This window comes from Mustela erminea, chromosome 8 (assembly GCF_009829155.1).
Source record: "Mustela erminea isolate mMusErm1 chromosome 8, mMusErm1.Pri, whole genome shotgun sequence".
NCBI classification, from domain to species: Eukaryota; Metazoa; Chordata; class Mammalia; order Carnivora; family Mustelidae; genus Mustela; species Mustela erminea.
Window position 1 is genome coordinate 132,540 of NC_045621.1, and position 16,329 is coordinate 148,868.

At 37.1% G+C, this 16,329-nt stretch overlaps 1 protein-coding gene across 5 annotated transcripts in view; it reads right to left on the minus strand.

Moving 5' to 3' along the window:
• The window catches only part of ZSWIM2 (zinc finger SWIM-type containing 2), a 32,209-nt gene that overhangs the window by 6,987 nt on the left and 8,893 nt on the right, over positions 1–16,329 (minus strand). For 4 of the 5 annotated variants that reach the window (XR_004288574.1, XM_032354968.1, XM_032354970.1 and 1 more), the window contains exons 4-7: positions 15,633–15,843; positions 8,264–8,515; positions 5,595–5,679; positions 4,805–4,917 (exon numbers count right to left, since the gene is read on the minus strand). Coding sequence is in view for 4 of the 5 variants with exons in the window: in XM_032354968.1 (XP_032210859.1) it covers positions 4,805–4,917; positions 5,595–5,679; positions 8,264–8,515; positions 15,633–15,843 (661 nt within the window). In the remaining variant the exon portion in view is untranslated. The remainder of the gene's footprint in view (positions 1–4,804; positions 4,918–5,594; positions 5,680–8,263; positions 8,516–15,632; positions 15,844–16,329) is intronic. The other variant, XM_032354969.1, reaches the window with a different exon arrangement.

Here is a 16,329-nt window from a genome sequence, read left to right on the forward strand (position 1 = left end):
TCATTCTGCAAGTCCAAGATTACCATAATACAAAAACCAGGCAGTATCACTATAAAAAAAAACACTACAGGCCAATATCCCTGATAAACATAGATGCAAAAATTCTCAACAAAATATTAGCAAACGACATGCAACAATACATTACAAAGATTATTCACCATGCTCCGGTGGGATTTATTCTTGGGATGCAAGAATTGTTTTATATATGCAAATCAATCAACTCATACATCATATCAACAAAATGAAGGATTAAAATCATATGATCATTTCAATATACAGAAAAAGGATTTGACAGAGTACAACATCCATTTATAATAAAAACTCTCAAAGTTGGTTTAGAAGAAACATATCTCAACATAATAAAGGTCATATATGAAAAACTCACACCTAACATCAAACTGAATAGTGAAAAGCTGTGAGATTTTCCTCAGGACAAGACAAGGATGTTCACTCTTGGGATGCCTGAGTTGTTCAGATGGTTAAGCGTCTGCCTTCAGCTCAGATCATGATCGCTGGGTGCTGGGATTGAGTCATCTTGGGCTCCCCATTCAGCAGGGAGGTCTGCTTCTGCCTCTCCATTTGCTTCTCCCCTTCTCACGCTCTCTTTCTCTCTCTCAAATGAATAATAATAAAAAAAGATGTTCACTCTCACCACTTTTATTCAACAAAGTAATAGCTATAGCAGTCAGAGAAGAAAAACAAAAGACATCCAAATAGGTAAGGAAGAAGCAAAACTTCCACTATTTGCAGATGACAAGATATAATATATAGAAAACCCCATTTGCAGATGACAAGATATAATATATAGAAAACACCAAAAACTACTAGAACCAATAAAGGATTCAGTAAGTTCACCAGATACAAAGTCATGTAGCAATCTCGTGCATTTCTATACACTAATAATGAAGCAACAGAAAGAAAATTTAAGAAAAATTCTATTTAAAAGTGCACCAAAAAGAACAAAATACCTAGGAATAAACTTACTCAGGAGGTGAAAACTGTAAAACATTGAAGAAAGAAATTGAAGATGACACAACAAATGGAGAGACATTCCATGTTCATGGAAGAACAAATATTGTTAAAATGTCCATACTACCTAAAGCAATCTACAGACTTAATGCATTTTTCTAGATTTTTATAGGGATATAAACAGAATTAGAACAATCCCAAAATTTGAATGGAACAAAAAAAGACACTGAATAGCCAAAGCAATTTTGAAAAAGAAGCTAAAGCTATCACAATTCCATATTTCAAGTTGTATTTCAAAGATGTAGTAATCAAAACAGCATGGTACTGGCAGAAAAATAGACAATGGAACAGAACAGAAAATCTGGAAATAAACCCACGATTATATGGCCAAAGAATCTTCAAGAAGAAGGCAGGAACATGCACTGGGAAAAGGTCCGTTTGATAAATGGTGTCTGGTAACCACATGGACAGAATGAAACTGGACCAAACTCTTATACCATACACTAAAGTCAACTCGAAGTAGATTAAAGGCCTAAATGTGAGACCTGAAACCATAAAAATCCTAGAAGAGAGCACAGGCAGTAATTTCTTAGACATCGGCTATAACAACATCTTTCTAGATATGTCTTCTCTATCTCTCTCTCTTTTTCTAAAATACTTATTTTGGAGAGAGAGAGAGTATATGTGGGGTGGGGGAAAGAAGGAACAGAAGGGGGACATTAGAGAGAATCTTTGGTGGACTCCATGCTGAGCAAGGAGCCCAATGTGGGGCTCAATTTCATGATCCTGAGATCATGATCTGAGCCAAAATCAAGAGTCCAATGCTTAACCAACTGACCAACCAGGTGCCCCTATAGGTATGTTTCTTTGAGGCAAAAGAAACAAAATAAAAAATAAACTATTAGGATTACATCAAAATAAAAATCTTCTGCCCAGCAAAATAAACAACCAACAAAACTAAAGACAACATACTGAATGGAAGAAGATATTTGCAAATGACATATCTGATTAATAGTTAGTATCCAAAAGATGTAAAGAACTTATAAAACTGAACACAAATCAAAGAGTCTAACTAAAAAAAATAGGCAGGGGGCACTTGTGTGGCTCAGTCGGTTAAGCCTCCAGCTCTTGGCTTTCTGCTCAAGTGATGACCTCTGGGTTGTGAGATCCAGCCCTGCATCAGGCTCCAGGCTCAGTGCAGAGCGTGCTTGGGATTCTCTCCCTCTCCTTCCATCCCTCCCCCTACTCTCTATATAAATAAAATCTTAAAAAAATAATAAAATAGAAAAAATTAAAAATGGGCAGAAGAAGACATGAACAGACATTTCTTCAAAGAAGACTTACAGATGGCCAATGGATACATGAAAAGATGCTCACTATCACTCATCAGGGAAATGCAAATCAAAATCAGAATGGGCTATCACCTCACACCTGTCCGAATGGCTAGAATGAACAATACAAGAAACAGCCAATGTTGCAAAGGATGTGGAGAAAAAGGAAGCATCTTGTACTGTTTGTGGCGATGCAAACTGGTGCAGTCCCATTGTGGAAGACAGTACGGAGGTTCCTCAAAAAATTAAAAATAGAAATACCCTATGATCCAGTAATCACACTACTGGATACAGACCCAATGAATATGAAAACATTAACTTGAGAGAATATATGCGCCCCTGTTTACTGCAGCACTATTTACAGTAGCCAAAGTATGGAAACAACACAAATGTCCATTGATAGATTAGTGGACAAAGAAAAAGCACACACACATGCAAGTGCACGTACACACACACACACACACACACACACAGTGGACTATTATTCACCCAAAAGAAAAAGCACACACACATGCAAGTGCACGTACACACACACACACACACACACACAGTGGACTATTACTCACCCATAAGAAAGAATGAAATATTCATCATTTGCAATATGGGATGGAGAGGTTATAATGTTAAGTGAAATAAGTCAGAGAAAAATAAATATCATTTCACTCATACGTGGAATTTAAGAAACAAACCAAGGAAAAGCAAAGAACAAAGGAAAAAAGACAAACTAAAAAACTCTTCACTCTCGGGAACAAAATGGTAGCTCCTGGGCGGAAGTAGGTGGTGGGGATTAAGAGGACACGTACCATGATGAGCACCAAGTAATGTATCTAATTGCTGAATCACTATATTGTGTACCTGACACTAACATAACACTGTGTTTAACTCCTGGAATTAAAATTTTAAGAATTTATTTCTTAAATAATAAGATTCGAAAGTCAAAAGTATTCATGAATTCATGGGTTGCAGAATGGATGTTGTATTAGCAGGCATGAAAACAACATTGCAGGAGTAATGTGAAAGACCACAGATCACTGTAATAAACACAATAACAATCTGAAAAAGTCTGAAATATTGCAAGAATTACCAAAATATGATACAGAGACATGAAGTGAGCAAATGCTGTTGGAAAAATGGCACCGATATACTTGTTTGATGTGGGTTATCACAAAACTCCAGTTTGTAAATCATGCAGTATCTATAAAGTATAATTAAGTGCAACAAAAAAAGCCATGCCTATATTTCTCAGAAAAGTTTACATATCTTACCACTCTACAGGTACACTTCCATCATACTACAGCAATTGCTTTTACCAAGGTCATCTAATTGTCAACTAAAAAAAAAAAAAGTGTATTTTCATTATTTAAGGTGATAACCTTAAATACTTTATCTTGAAATTATCTCCTTTTATTTATTCCACTTTCTCTGCCTAGAGTGCTTTTCTACCCTAATGTTCTTTTGCTTCTACCTATAATATACTCAAAACCTTTAGTTACACAATTTGTCACTCTAATGTGTGGTAACTAGACAGAGCCAGAGGAAATGGAGATGGAGACCATTTACATAGGCTTATTCTACACCTGCGAGGTATTTTATGCTCTTCAAGACTGTGGTCTTCAAGTGTGTGGAGTGCCCATAAGACGTGAGTAAACGTGCATTGGGTTCAACAGAAACGTGTGTGTGTTTGTGTTAATGAGAACAAGTACAATTGTTATTTGGATAATTCACTAAAATTATTTTTTAAAAATTAATTTTATCTCATCCTTTCAAATTGACCTCTTTTGTATAGTTTTATGATGTAGCTAATAGGTCAGTAATACCCAGCATATGTAATTCCCTTTAATGAAGAATATGACAGGAAACCTAGAGGTCTATCCACTGATAAACAGCCCAGTCAGAGTTAAGAAATCTCCTCCATGAGGGGAAAGTGAGGGGTGAGGAAGAAAATATGCTCTTCCTCCGGGGCTCAGTCACCTCAAAGCAGATATCAAGTCCCTCTGCTTTTTTTTTTTTTACTTACTGTCAGTTTTAATTTTACGTTTATTTAAACAATCATTTATTTACTGAGGGAACTACTATATGCCTAGTAGCTAGTAGACTCTCTGGTGAGATTCATAATACTAGACAACATTATTTGAATATTTGCTCTGTGTATTAACTAATTTAATATTATTTATTAATATTAATAAGTATTAATATTTGCTTTGTGTATTAACTGAAAATTCTTATGAGTCTGGTTTTATGATTATTAACATTTAAAGACGGAATGTATGTGGCAGAGGAAAGTGAAGTAACCAGCCCAAAAGTCACACAGCCAGCCTGGGGTTAGTGTACAAGGCCCGGACTCCGGCAGTCTGACTCTAGAACCTTCCTCTTTGCTTGTATAATACTGTTAACATATGATTCGTATTTCCTGAAGAAAGGAATGAATAAAACTTACTCAAATTGAAAAATTATGTAAATGTCCCAAGTCATAAAAGAAATGTAAGTTTCGCTGAAAATCTCACCCTTGCTTTTCTTGAAAATGTGGCATCTTTTCTTCTCTCTCATTTCTAATGTCTGCATATTTTACAATTTCATCTGATCCTTTTTCTAGTGATTTCCACCTTTGATTTCTCTTCTGTAATAGGTAAAAATAAGTTACTTTGAAAATCATGGAAATTTTAATTTTGTGGATTAAAATTAGTTGTGTATCAACATAATGTAAGTAACAAAGACTTATTTAAAAATACACCTTTTTTAACGTTAAGAACTTACAAATTATTAGTGAGTCTAACATACTATTGCACAGCTACCATTTTTAAGGCAAATATTAATAATGATAATTGTGGATTTTTATCTTATGTGATAGGTAGAAGTTAGCATTAGTATTAAGCAATAGGAGACACTTCTAAGTGCACAGTTCAAATGATTGTAATAACATTTTATTATTTTTGATGTAAGAAATTTTAAACTATAAGTGGTTGTCAATAAGTTATATCAGTTTGAAACACCGAGATTTTTTTTAGAAGTTAATATTCAAACTCAGTGGCTGTAATTCCTGTATTTAAGATATTTATGCATACTATCATCAGATGTTTGTTATTGTGTTAGTTTTATAAACTGTCAACGTGATAGCTGCTTCCCTTGTACGTTCCTATGAAAAAAAGTTCTCATAAAAATTTGGTCTTAGGTTTTTATTTTTAAAAAATCAGCCCTGTTAAAAGGTATTATCTATTCTTATTATTCTTAGATTTATTTTATTCAGATTTACAACAGGACAAATAGAAACACAGTATAAAATTCAAGGTGCAGCACCTCACGGGATGTAAATGGGTGAGGAGGGTGACAGCGGCTGGGAAAACATTCCTGGCATAAGTGGTATTCTGTACATTTGGTACACCTAAAAATACAAAAGAACAAGACATACAAGAAAATGAATCCAATTATTTTGATGGTTTTGGTGAACAATTCCTGCCAAAATTCCCTGGGAACTAGGCAAATTGGATAAAAGCCCAAATTATCTCACCCATATTCGCTTCCCACTACTACTGTAACAAATTACAACAAATTTAGCAGCTTAAACATCGCAAGTTTATTATTTCATAATTTTGTAGGATGGAAGTCTGACATGGTTCTCAAGGGACTAAAATCCAGGGGTCGGCAGGATCGCATTTGTTCCCGGAGGTTCCACAGGGATGTGTCTCCTTGCCTTTCCGTTTCCTAGAGTCTCTCTACCTTCCTGGGCTCAGCTTGTGGCCTCTTACTCCGTCTTCAATGCAGGCAATGCTCTGTCTCTCTGGGCCTTTCTTCCATAGTTGTATTTCCCTCTGACTAACCCCCCGCCCTGTCCACTCTTAACCACCTTAGTGATGACACTGGGCCCAGACCATCAAGAATATTCTTATTTCAAGGGCAGGCATTCAGCACTCTTAATTACATCTGCAACTTGAATTTCTCTAGGACACGTAACAAGAGGTCTGTTCTGAGCATGAGGACACAGACACACCTGAGAGGCATTATTTTGTCTATGCGCGTCCGTTTGATTTTTCCCACTACCTTAGCTTTCTTTTCTTTCTCTCTCTAAATTCCTACAGGATTTATAGGCTGTTAGGTATTCTATCATTTGATTATCCAGTGTTTTCAACTGTTTCATAAAGAACTGTACTTAGAATACTTCTTGAAAACGGGAATCTATTCCCTCTCTTCCCACAACAGTGCAGAAAGCCCGTGTTTGGAGCAATGCTTGTGCCACCAGAGCATCCTGAGAGCTGAAGCGGATCAAGGCCTGAAGGACTCAGGAAGAGTTTTTTACTCCCCCAACCCCAGCCACCCGCTCAACTGCCTAAAGGAATTTAGACAGAGGCCCGGTCCAGAAAGCAAGCTCTCACCGAGATAGCTACAAGAGCATGGGCTGTGTCTGGTGAGACGGGCAGAGCTCCGCAGGGCCTGCTTCCTCAGATCCCTTGGTGTCCCACTGTTTCTGCGTGGCCGGCGCACGTTTGTTCTCGTCTTCCCGCGGGTTGCCCCCTTTCCCTCTGAAGCCCCAGACCCTTACTCCCTCTTCTTAGCTCAGACTTAAAAGCCTCAACCGCTTGTCTCTGAAACTTCCATGCCAATGTGAGGCTTCCACATGAACAGATTTAAAATTATTTTTCTGCTATTAATCTATCTCATGCCAGTTAAATTAATAGGCCAACTAAAAGAAGCTAGAAAGGTATAGATAAGCTTTTCCTCCCGTGCAAGACAGAGCGAGAAGAATCATCCACAAAGAAGAAAGCAACAGTCAGAAAGCTCAGAATAATAAGGGAGCGCGATCAGTCATGAAATACAAGCAAGAAAGATTCGAAATAGTCCACTAAAGCCACATACTAATCATCTGAAGAACCGGCCGTAATGAAGACTGAGAATTTTACCCTGGGGCCGCTTCCTGCCTCGTCCCAGTCCTACCTGTCACGTTAGCTCCTTACTGTTCGGATCCACGCCTCCTGAGAACAGCGGCTGTTAAAACCAAAGATCGAGTCCTTCCCCCTTCGGGAATTCTATTTAATCAATGTTCCCGACACTAGCTGAACACTCACCAAGCCTCTACAAAAGTTCTCCCCTCTTCCTCAATTTAGAAGGCTCCTTTGGAGACTTCTCAGGCCAGTCATTTTCCAGTAAAGCCTTTTAATAATGATCAGTTGATTTTGTTCTACGTGACACACAGAGGAAACAGCACTTCAAAACAGAAAAGTTATCATTTTTTGATAGGAGTGACAAAAAAAGTTTTATGGTTTTATAAGAGGGTTCTGAAAAATATATTAATTGGGCTCATCATAATGTATTTCTAGGAAGACTGAAAAAAATAATATATTTTCTTAACATACAGTTAAGCTAAAACTTTAATTAAAACACAAATTTCCCAAGCATAGCAGTTAATTGATGTTTTAGTGTGGCAATTGTGGGAAAGTTTGGTGATTACTTACAAAGTAATAAAAATTGTTTTCTCAATATTTATCTTATTGTTGTTGAGGTAGAGGATTAAAGAAAAAAAACAACTTATACTCATTGCAATTTCAAGTTTGGGAAACTCGAGTAACTATTCTGTCAATCTAGTCAGTGCCCCTAGCTCAGTCCTAGCAGCGTTTGGTAATGACCTCACTGATGGTTCAAGGAAAGAGAAGCTGAGGGCTCTGAATTGGGAAACCCATTTAGGTCTATGTCCAGAGCTTCCGAGACAGGGTGCTACCTTAGACTCTCTAAGGCTGGAGAACAAAGCCAGGATCTCCGTGTAAGTGAAGAAAATAAAACAGTCAGAATTTTCGAGGTCCTGGGCTGGCATGAACCACCAGCCTGGAAAGCCTACATGAGCAGCCATCACTTAAGGTGAACACACTTCTGCAGAAGGAGGTGGTCTAAGTGATCAGTGCCCTAATGCTCCAAGTTTCCGGAAGTTTAAAAAAAAAATTAGAATACATGTTTATAATCTTACTGAGGACACTTACTTATAACATTTCCCTTCCACTGGAAACTGTTTGCAGTTATTACAGGGAATTCCAAGGTGTTTGTCCAGTCGCTCTTTTTCCGCTGCAGTCACAAGTTTGCTCGAGTTTTTGAATTCTTCTAAAATAAGTTTTAATGGTGCAAACTCTTTCCTACACAGAGGACATTTCAACACAGAAGTGTCTGAAATCCTATCCTGATAATTAGCTAGGATCTTCATGCATTTTATATGAATGCTATTGCCACAGCCAAACCTGTTTGAAATAAAATTTGACATTTGTAAACATCAAAGTTATATATAAATATAACTTTCTGCGCTACCACCTTTATTTCCCATAAAAACAGATTCTGAACTGATTTTCCAGATATAGCTTGATTATACACATCAACACTATCTTACCTACCTACTTAATCTATTCTTTAATTAATACATTAGAATTCCTAACAAATTTTCTCTCATTCCAATGAAATGGTGGTTTAAACAATTTTGCATCATTAAAATATTTTTCATTTTTTTTAAGATTTTATTTTTAACTGGTCTCTACACCCAGTGTGGGGCTTGAACCACGACCCCGAGGTCAAGAGTTGCACACGGCATTGACTGAGCCAGCCAGGGGCCCCAATGTTATTCATTTAAAAAGTGAGAATAAATGTAATCTTAACAAAAGGAAAAATTGTAACAGTAAGTATTGTTTTTTTAAATAAAAAGCATCATTGAGAGCAGGGGTACCACCTCATTTTTCTAGAAATCACACAATATGTGGTTGTACCTGGCAAATATCTACTGAGAGAAATACTACTTTGGGAAATAGTTAATAATTTAAAAATATGAAATAGAAGCACCCATATGAAAAACTAATGGATGAAAATTTTGGCCAATAATCAGGAGTAAGAAAATGAAAAATGTAATAAGAAATGGTTGCCCATATATTCAAGTCCAGTTTTGCAAGGCCTCAAAGAATAATATGAATATGACACTCTTAATAAGTGTTTGTGTATAGGTGAACATTTCAATTACTTAGGTTTAAAGATAGAATTTTGACACACTGAAAAGAATTTTTATAATATTAAAGTACTATCTTTATTCTCAGAAAATTCTTTGTAAATGGTCTAAGCCATGGTATCTATTCATGTGTATAAAATAAAAATGTGAAAATTATCCTACTTTAATAACTTAAAGTGGAAAGAGGAATAAAGCGGAGTTAAGTCTTTATTTTCAGCCTTTATAATGTAGCCTAGAAATACTTAGAATAAGAACAAGTCCTCTTACAACAGATATGTTAGGACAAAAGGCCAATTAAATATAAATTAAGCAACAGGTAAAGCTTTTTGTTGTTTCTCTATTAACATGTCTCATAACAATCAATTACAGACATCTTAAATTACAATATTTTTCATAAGCTTTAAATATCCAAAGCAAAAAGCATGCAGAAGGCTGGGAAGATGGCAAAATAGGAGAATCCTAAGCTCACCTTGTTCTGACACAATACTGACATCCACACTGACACATAAACACATCAGTGCAATTAACACGGAAACAACCTGAAGACTGGCAGAACAGACTTTTCACAGTTAATCACAGAGTGAGAGCAACATCAAAAAGTGTAAGAGGAGCAGAGCTAGGGTCAGGAACTAAACCCATGGGGAGACCAACCACCAATGGGAGGGATACCACAAGCATGGAGAAGTGGAAGCATCAGACCTCACAAGAGTATCCAAGGCCCAGGGAGTATGCATTGAGAGGACAAGTCCCCATAACATTTGGCTTTGAAAACCAGTAGACTTAACATCACCAGTTTTTACAATCACTGGGGCTTAGCTCCAGGAGAGCCAGAGGGCAAAAGGAAACTGAGTCTCCACCCTTAAAGAGCCAGCATAACATATAACCAAGCTGGGACACAGCATAAAAGCAGTAGTTTTAAAAGCACCTGGGGTATCATGGAGATTTATTTACTAATTTCAGAACGTGCCCCAGAGGGACAAGAATCATTAGGAAACTTCTCCAAGAACTAAAGAGCTAATGGGCGCCATTTCTATCCTCCCCCATCCCATAGGCTAGACGGCTGGATGCTTTTTGGAGCCAGCACAAACTCTCCCCACCTATTTTGCTATCACAATGTTTCCTGCCTCCACATTATCCTGTGGAGCCATGCCAACCAACTTGCCCCACTTAGCAAGTGTCCCGAAAAAGTGGCTGTTGGCCTAACACACTCTGCAAGCAGTCCTGACAGGGGCCAGCACCACTCCAAATTAATTCCCACTCTGGGGAGAGGGAAAAATAACTACACACACAGTGCACACAGTCCCTGTAGCCAACCCTTATGGCTGGCAGCTCAGAGACTGCCCGGCCCATCAGTGCAGTTGCAGCACTGCCACAGAGACTGGGGGCAGGCATGAGATCTAACTTCTGGCCTCATCCACCCATGAAAGCCTCTCAGGGGATAAGGCAGGGAGAGCAGGCTGCATACAGATCAGTGTTATGACAGTCACAAGGGGGGCTGAAAGTAGGCATGTGTTCTGGTGTCTGGCTCCATGTACCAATGAGCCTCTCAGGAGACAACACAGGAGAGCGCCCTGCAGTTCAGTGTGCCTGCAGCCCCAACAGACAGGATGAGGACAAGCATCCAGTGTGGTCACTAATACGGCCCAACTGAATTCAAACTTCAGCGACCAACTTAGATATACATTTATACAGACTTTTATATGCATAAGATGTTATATACAAACCTAATGACAACCATGCATTAAAAAGAAACTACACATGATATAGAATAAATGAAGAGGGTAGGAGAAGAATAAATGAAACAAGATGGAATTGGGAGGGAGACAAACCATAAGTGACTCTTAATCTCACAAAACAAACTGAGGGTTGCTGTGGGGAGGGGGGTTGGGAGAAGGGGGGGTAGGACATTGGGGAGGGTTTGTGCTATGGTGAGTGCTCTGAAGTGCTCTGAGTGCTGTGAAACCTGGTGATTCACAGACCTATACCCCTGGGGATAAAAATATATTATATGTTTATAATAATAATAATAATTTTTTTAAAAAGAAAAAGAAAAATGAAGAGAGAAATCCAAGCGTAACACAAAAGGAAGCCATAAAACCACAATGGAAGAGAGCAAGAGAAGAAGAAAGAAACAGAGAACTAGGAAAACAACCATAAAACAAGTAACAAAATGGCAATAAGTATATACATATCAATAATTACTTTAAATGTAAATGAAATAAATGTTCCAATCAAAACATGTTGAGTAAATGGATTAAAAAAAGACTCATCTACATGATAAGCTCAAGAGACTCACTTCAGACCTAAAGATATATGCAGACTTAAAATGAAGGGATGGAAAACCACTTACCATGCAAATGAAAGTGAAAAGAAAGCCAGAGTAACAATATTTACATTGGACAAAACGGACTTTAAAACAAAGACTGTACCAAGAAAAAAAGGACAGTACGTAATGATAAAGGGAACAAGCCAACAAACGGATAGAACGACTGTAACTATTTTTGCTCTCAACATGGAAGCAGTAAATAAAGGAACTATGAACAGACTTCAAGGAAGAAGCTGACAGTGACACAGTAATAGTAAGGGCCATTAATACACCGCTTACATCAATGGGTTAGTCAGCCAGATGGAAAATCAACAAGGAAATAGTGGATTTCAGTGACACATTGGGCCAGACGGACCTAACAGATATTCAGAACATTCTATCCAAAAACAATAGAATATACAGTCTTTTCAAGTACACATGGAATAATGTCCAGAATAGGTTGCATGTTAGGCCACAAACAAGTCTCAATAAATTAAAAAATACTGAAATCATATCATGCATGTTTTCTGACCATAACAGTATTAAATCAGAAATGAAACAGAAGAAAAAATCTGGAGAGAACACAAATAAATGGAGGTGAAATAACATGTTAGTAAACATTGAGTGGGTTAACCAAAATATAAAAGAAATTTTAAAAAATGCATGGAGACAAATGAAAATGAAAACACAATGGTCCAAAATCTTTCAGATAAAGCAAAAGCTGATCAAAGAGATAAATTTATAACAATACAGACATACCTCAAAAAGCAAGAAAGATCTCTAACAAATTTTATAGTTAAAGGAGCTAGAAAAAGAACAAATCCCAAAGCCAGCAGAAGAAAGGAAATAAAGATTGAAGTAGAAAGAAATGAAATAGAGACAAAAAAAACAATCAAAACAATAACAACAAAACCCTCCTTAAACGATAGAATAGATCAATGAAACCAGGAGATGGTTCTTTGAAAAGATTAATAAAATTGATAAACTTTTCACCAGACTCATCAAGAAAAAGAGAGAGGACTCAAATAAATAAAACCAGATATGAAGAAGGAAAAAAAAAAAACAATGGCACAGAAATACAAAGAATTATAAAAGAATGTTATAAAAAATTGTATGCCAACAAATTGGGCAATGTTGAAGGAATGGAAACATTCCTAGAAACATAACACCTTCCAAAACTGAATTTACTTCCAGTAAGAAATAGAAAATTTGAACAGATCAATTCAATCAGTAATCAAAAAACTCCTAAGAAAAGTCCAGGACCAGATGGCTTCACAGGTTTAATTCTACCAAACATTTAAAGAGGAAGAAATATCTATTCTTCTCAAACTATTCCAAAAAATGGAAGAGAAAAGAAAGCTTCCAAATTCATTCTACAAGGTCAGCATCACCCTGACATCAGGTAAAGATAATATAAAAAGAGAGACATACAGGCCAATCTCTCTGATGAACATAGATGCAAAAATTTTCACTGAAATATTGGCAAACCAAATAAAACAATATATTAAAAAATGATTCATCACAACCAAGTGGGGTTAATTCCAGGGATAAAAGTGTGGTTTGATGTTCATACATCAATCAACATGATATATCACATTAACAAGAGTTAGGACAAAAAAACAATCATCTCAATAGATGCAGAAAAATATTTGACAAAGTACAAAATGCATTCATGATAAAAACTAAAAAAAATAGGTTTGGAGGTAACATTTCTCAACATAATAAAGGCCATATATGAAAAACCCACACTGAAATCACACTCAATAGTGAGAAACTAAGAGCTCTTCCTCTACGATCGAGAGCAAGACATGGATATCCACTGTCACTACTTTGATTCAGCACAGCTCAGAGCCCCAGCCGCAGCAATCAGCCTAAAAATAAATATATGACATCCAAATTCATAAAGAGGCAAAACATTTAGCATTTGCAGATGACATAATATTATATAGAGAGAACCTTACACACTCCACCAAAAAATACTAGAATAAGTAAATTCAGTAAGGTCACAGGATACAAAATCAATATATAGAAATCAGTTGCATTTCTCTGTAGGAATGATGAAAACACAGGAAGTGAAATTAAGAAAACAATCCCACTTATAATTGCATTAAAAGGAACAAAATACTTAGGAATAAATTTAACCAAGGAGTGAAAGACCTGTACTCTGGAAACTATAAAACACTGATGAAAGAAATTAAAGATGACACAACAAATGGAAAGATACTCCACATTCTAGGATCAAAAGAATTAATACTATTAAAATGTCCACACTTCTCAAAGCAGTCTACAGAGTCAATGTAATTTCTATCGGAATACAAACAGCATTTTTCACAGAACTGGAACAAATAATCCTAAAATTTGTATGGAACCACAAAAGACCTCAAATTGCCAAAGCAAACTTGAGAAGGTAAAAAAAGGCTGGAGGTATTATAATTCCAAATGTGAAGATATAAACAAAGCTAAAGTACTCAACACAGTAGAATACATACAGATCAATAGAACAGAAGAGAGAGCCCCAAAATAAACCTACACTTATATGGTTAATTAATCTAAAACAAAGGAGGCAAGAATATACAATGAGGAAAAAACCAGTTTTTTTCAATAAACGGTGCTGGGAAATCCAGACAGCTATAGGCAAAAGAATAAAACTGGACCCATGCGTTAAAGACCTAAATGTGAAATCTGAAACCATAAAAATCCCCAAAGAAAACATAGACAGTAAATTCTTTGACATTATAAAATCATTTTTCTACACATGTCTCCTCAGGCAAGGGAAGCAAATGCAAAATTAAACTATTGGGACTACATAAAAATCAAATGCTTTTTGCACAGCAAAGGAAACCATCAACAAAACCAAAAGGCAACTAACCGAATGGGGGAAGATGTTTGCAATGGTGCATCAGACAAGGGTTAATATCCAAAATATATAAAAAAAACTTACAGAAGTCAACACCAACCCCCCCCCCCAAATAATCTGATTAAAAGTGGGCAGAGGATCTGGATAGACATTTCTCCAAAGCAGTAATAGAGATGGTTGACAGACACACGAAGAGATGGTCCAGACCACCAGCCACCAGGGAAATGCGCATCAAAACCACAACGGGATGCAGCGGACACCTGTCCGAATGTCCGAAACACACACACACACACACACACACACAGGAAATAACAGGTGCTGGTGAGGGTGTGGAGAAAAAGGAACCTTCCTGCACATCGGGAATGCAAATCTGTGTAGCCATCCTGGAAAGCAGTATGGAGGTTCTTCAAAAAATTAAATATAGAATTACCTTGACTTTGTAATTCCACTGAGGGTAATCTACTGAAGGGAAACAAAAACATGAATTCGAGAAGATAACGTACCTCTATGCTTACCGCGGCATATTTACAATACCCCAGTTGTGAGAGCGACTCAAGTGTCCGTCCGTAGACGAGAGGATAACGAAGCTGTGGCACGCGCACGCACACACACACACACACACACACACGAACACGACTCGACACAGGAAGGACGAGACTTGCCATTTGCGACAACGTGGATTGAACGAGAGGGCAGGTTCCAGGGTGAAGTCAGTCAGAGAAGGACAAATACCGCACGATTTCATTCATATGTGGAATTTAAGAAACAAAACAAATGAACAAAGAAAAAAGAAGACAAGCAAAATACCAGACTCCTTTTTCCTAAAAAGATATTTACTTAGTTATTTATTTTTGAGAGAGAGAATATGAGTGGGGAGGGAGAAACAGACTCCCTGCTGAGCACCCCCCCAACATGGGACTTGATCTCAGGACACTGGGATCATGACCTGAGCCAAAGGCAGATGCTCAAGCGACTGAGTCATCCAAGTGCCCCAAATACCAGACTCCTAAATACAGAGAGAGGGAGGTTGTCTGTGGGGAGGTGAGTCGGGGCATGGGCGAAACAGACAAAGAGGATGAAGAATCCCCTTATGGTGACGAGTGCTAAGTCATGCACAGAACTGCTGGATCATTATAGGGTACACCTGAAGTTAACACAATGCTATGTTTTAGTTATACTTCAACAGAAAAGAAAAAATCATGGCACCTGCAAAACGTGACAGGAAGCTTTTTCTCTAAAAGTCCTTCTTGACAAATTGGGCAGATATCCTCTGAATCAATTTCCTTCTGTTCAATGTAGCCATCTTCTTCAATACGCACAGTTTCATCAATAGTTTCTTGCTGGGGAGTTTGAACTCGATGTATCCCTCGAAGCAAGTCACTGATTTCTCCTTCCACAAGACCTAACTGCAAAGCAGCTAGTGAAAAATTCCAAAGTATTAAAATTCAATGGCAAAATTAGAGATACAGAAAAGTAATAATTTATGCTAAAAATGAGAATTTTCTTTCAAATATCAGAAAGATAGTTTTGATTGAATCATTATACCTGCATTTACCACTTTTTGTATTTTTCAGAACCAAAAGGTCAGGAAAGAGTCATTTATAAAAAGAACGGAAGTTCTCTTTTTTTCTCATAACTGAGAAGAGTCCGTGCAAATACTGCACTTTATAAAGGTTTTGCATTGATTATATGATAGCGCTCATCCTTGGATTGGTGTTATAATCATGTCCTACACTTTGATCTGTTCAACTTGTCCATAAAAATATTTTATCAACATATAATCGGAAGAAATGGGCATAAAAACATCAAAGGGAAGCAGGGATATTTGAGTAGTTAGTAAAATTAATATTTGTTACATGAATAATGAATGAATGGATAACAGGAGATCAAGACTCAATTAATT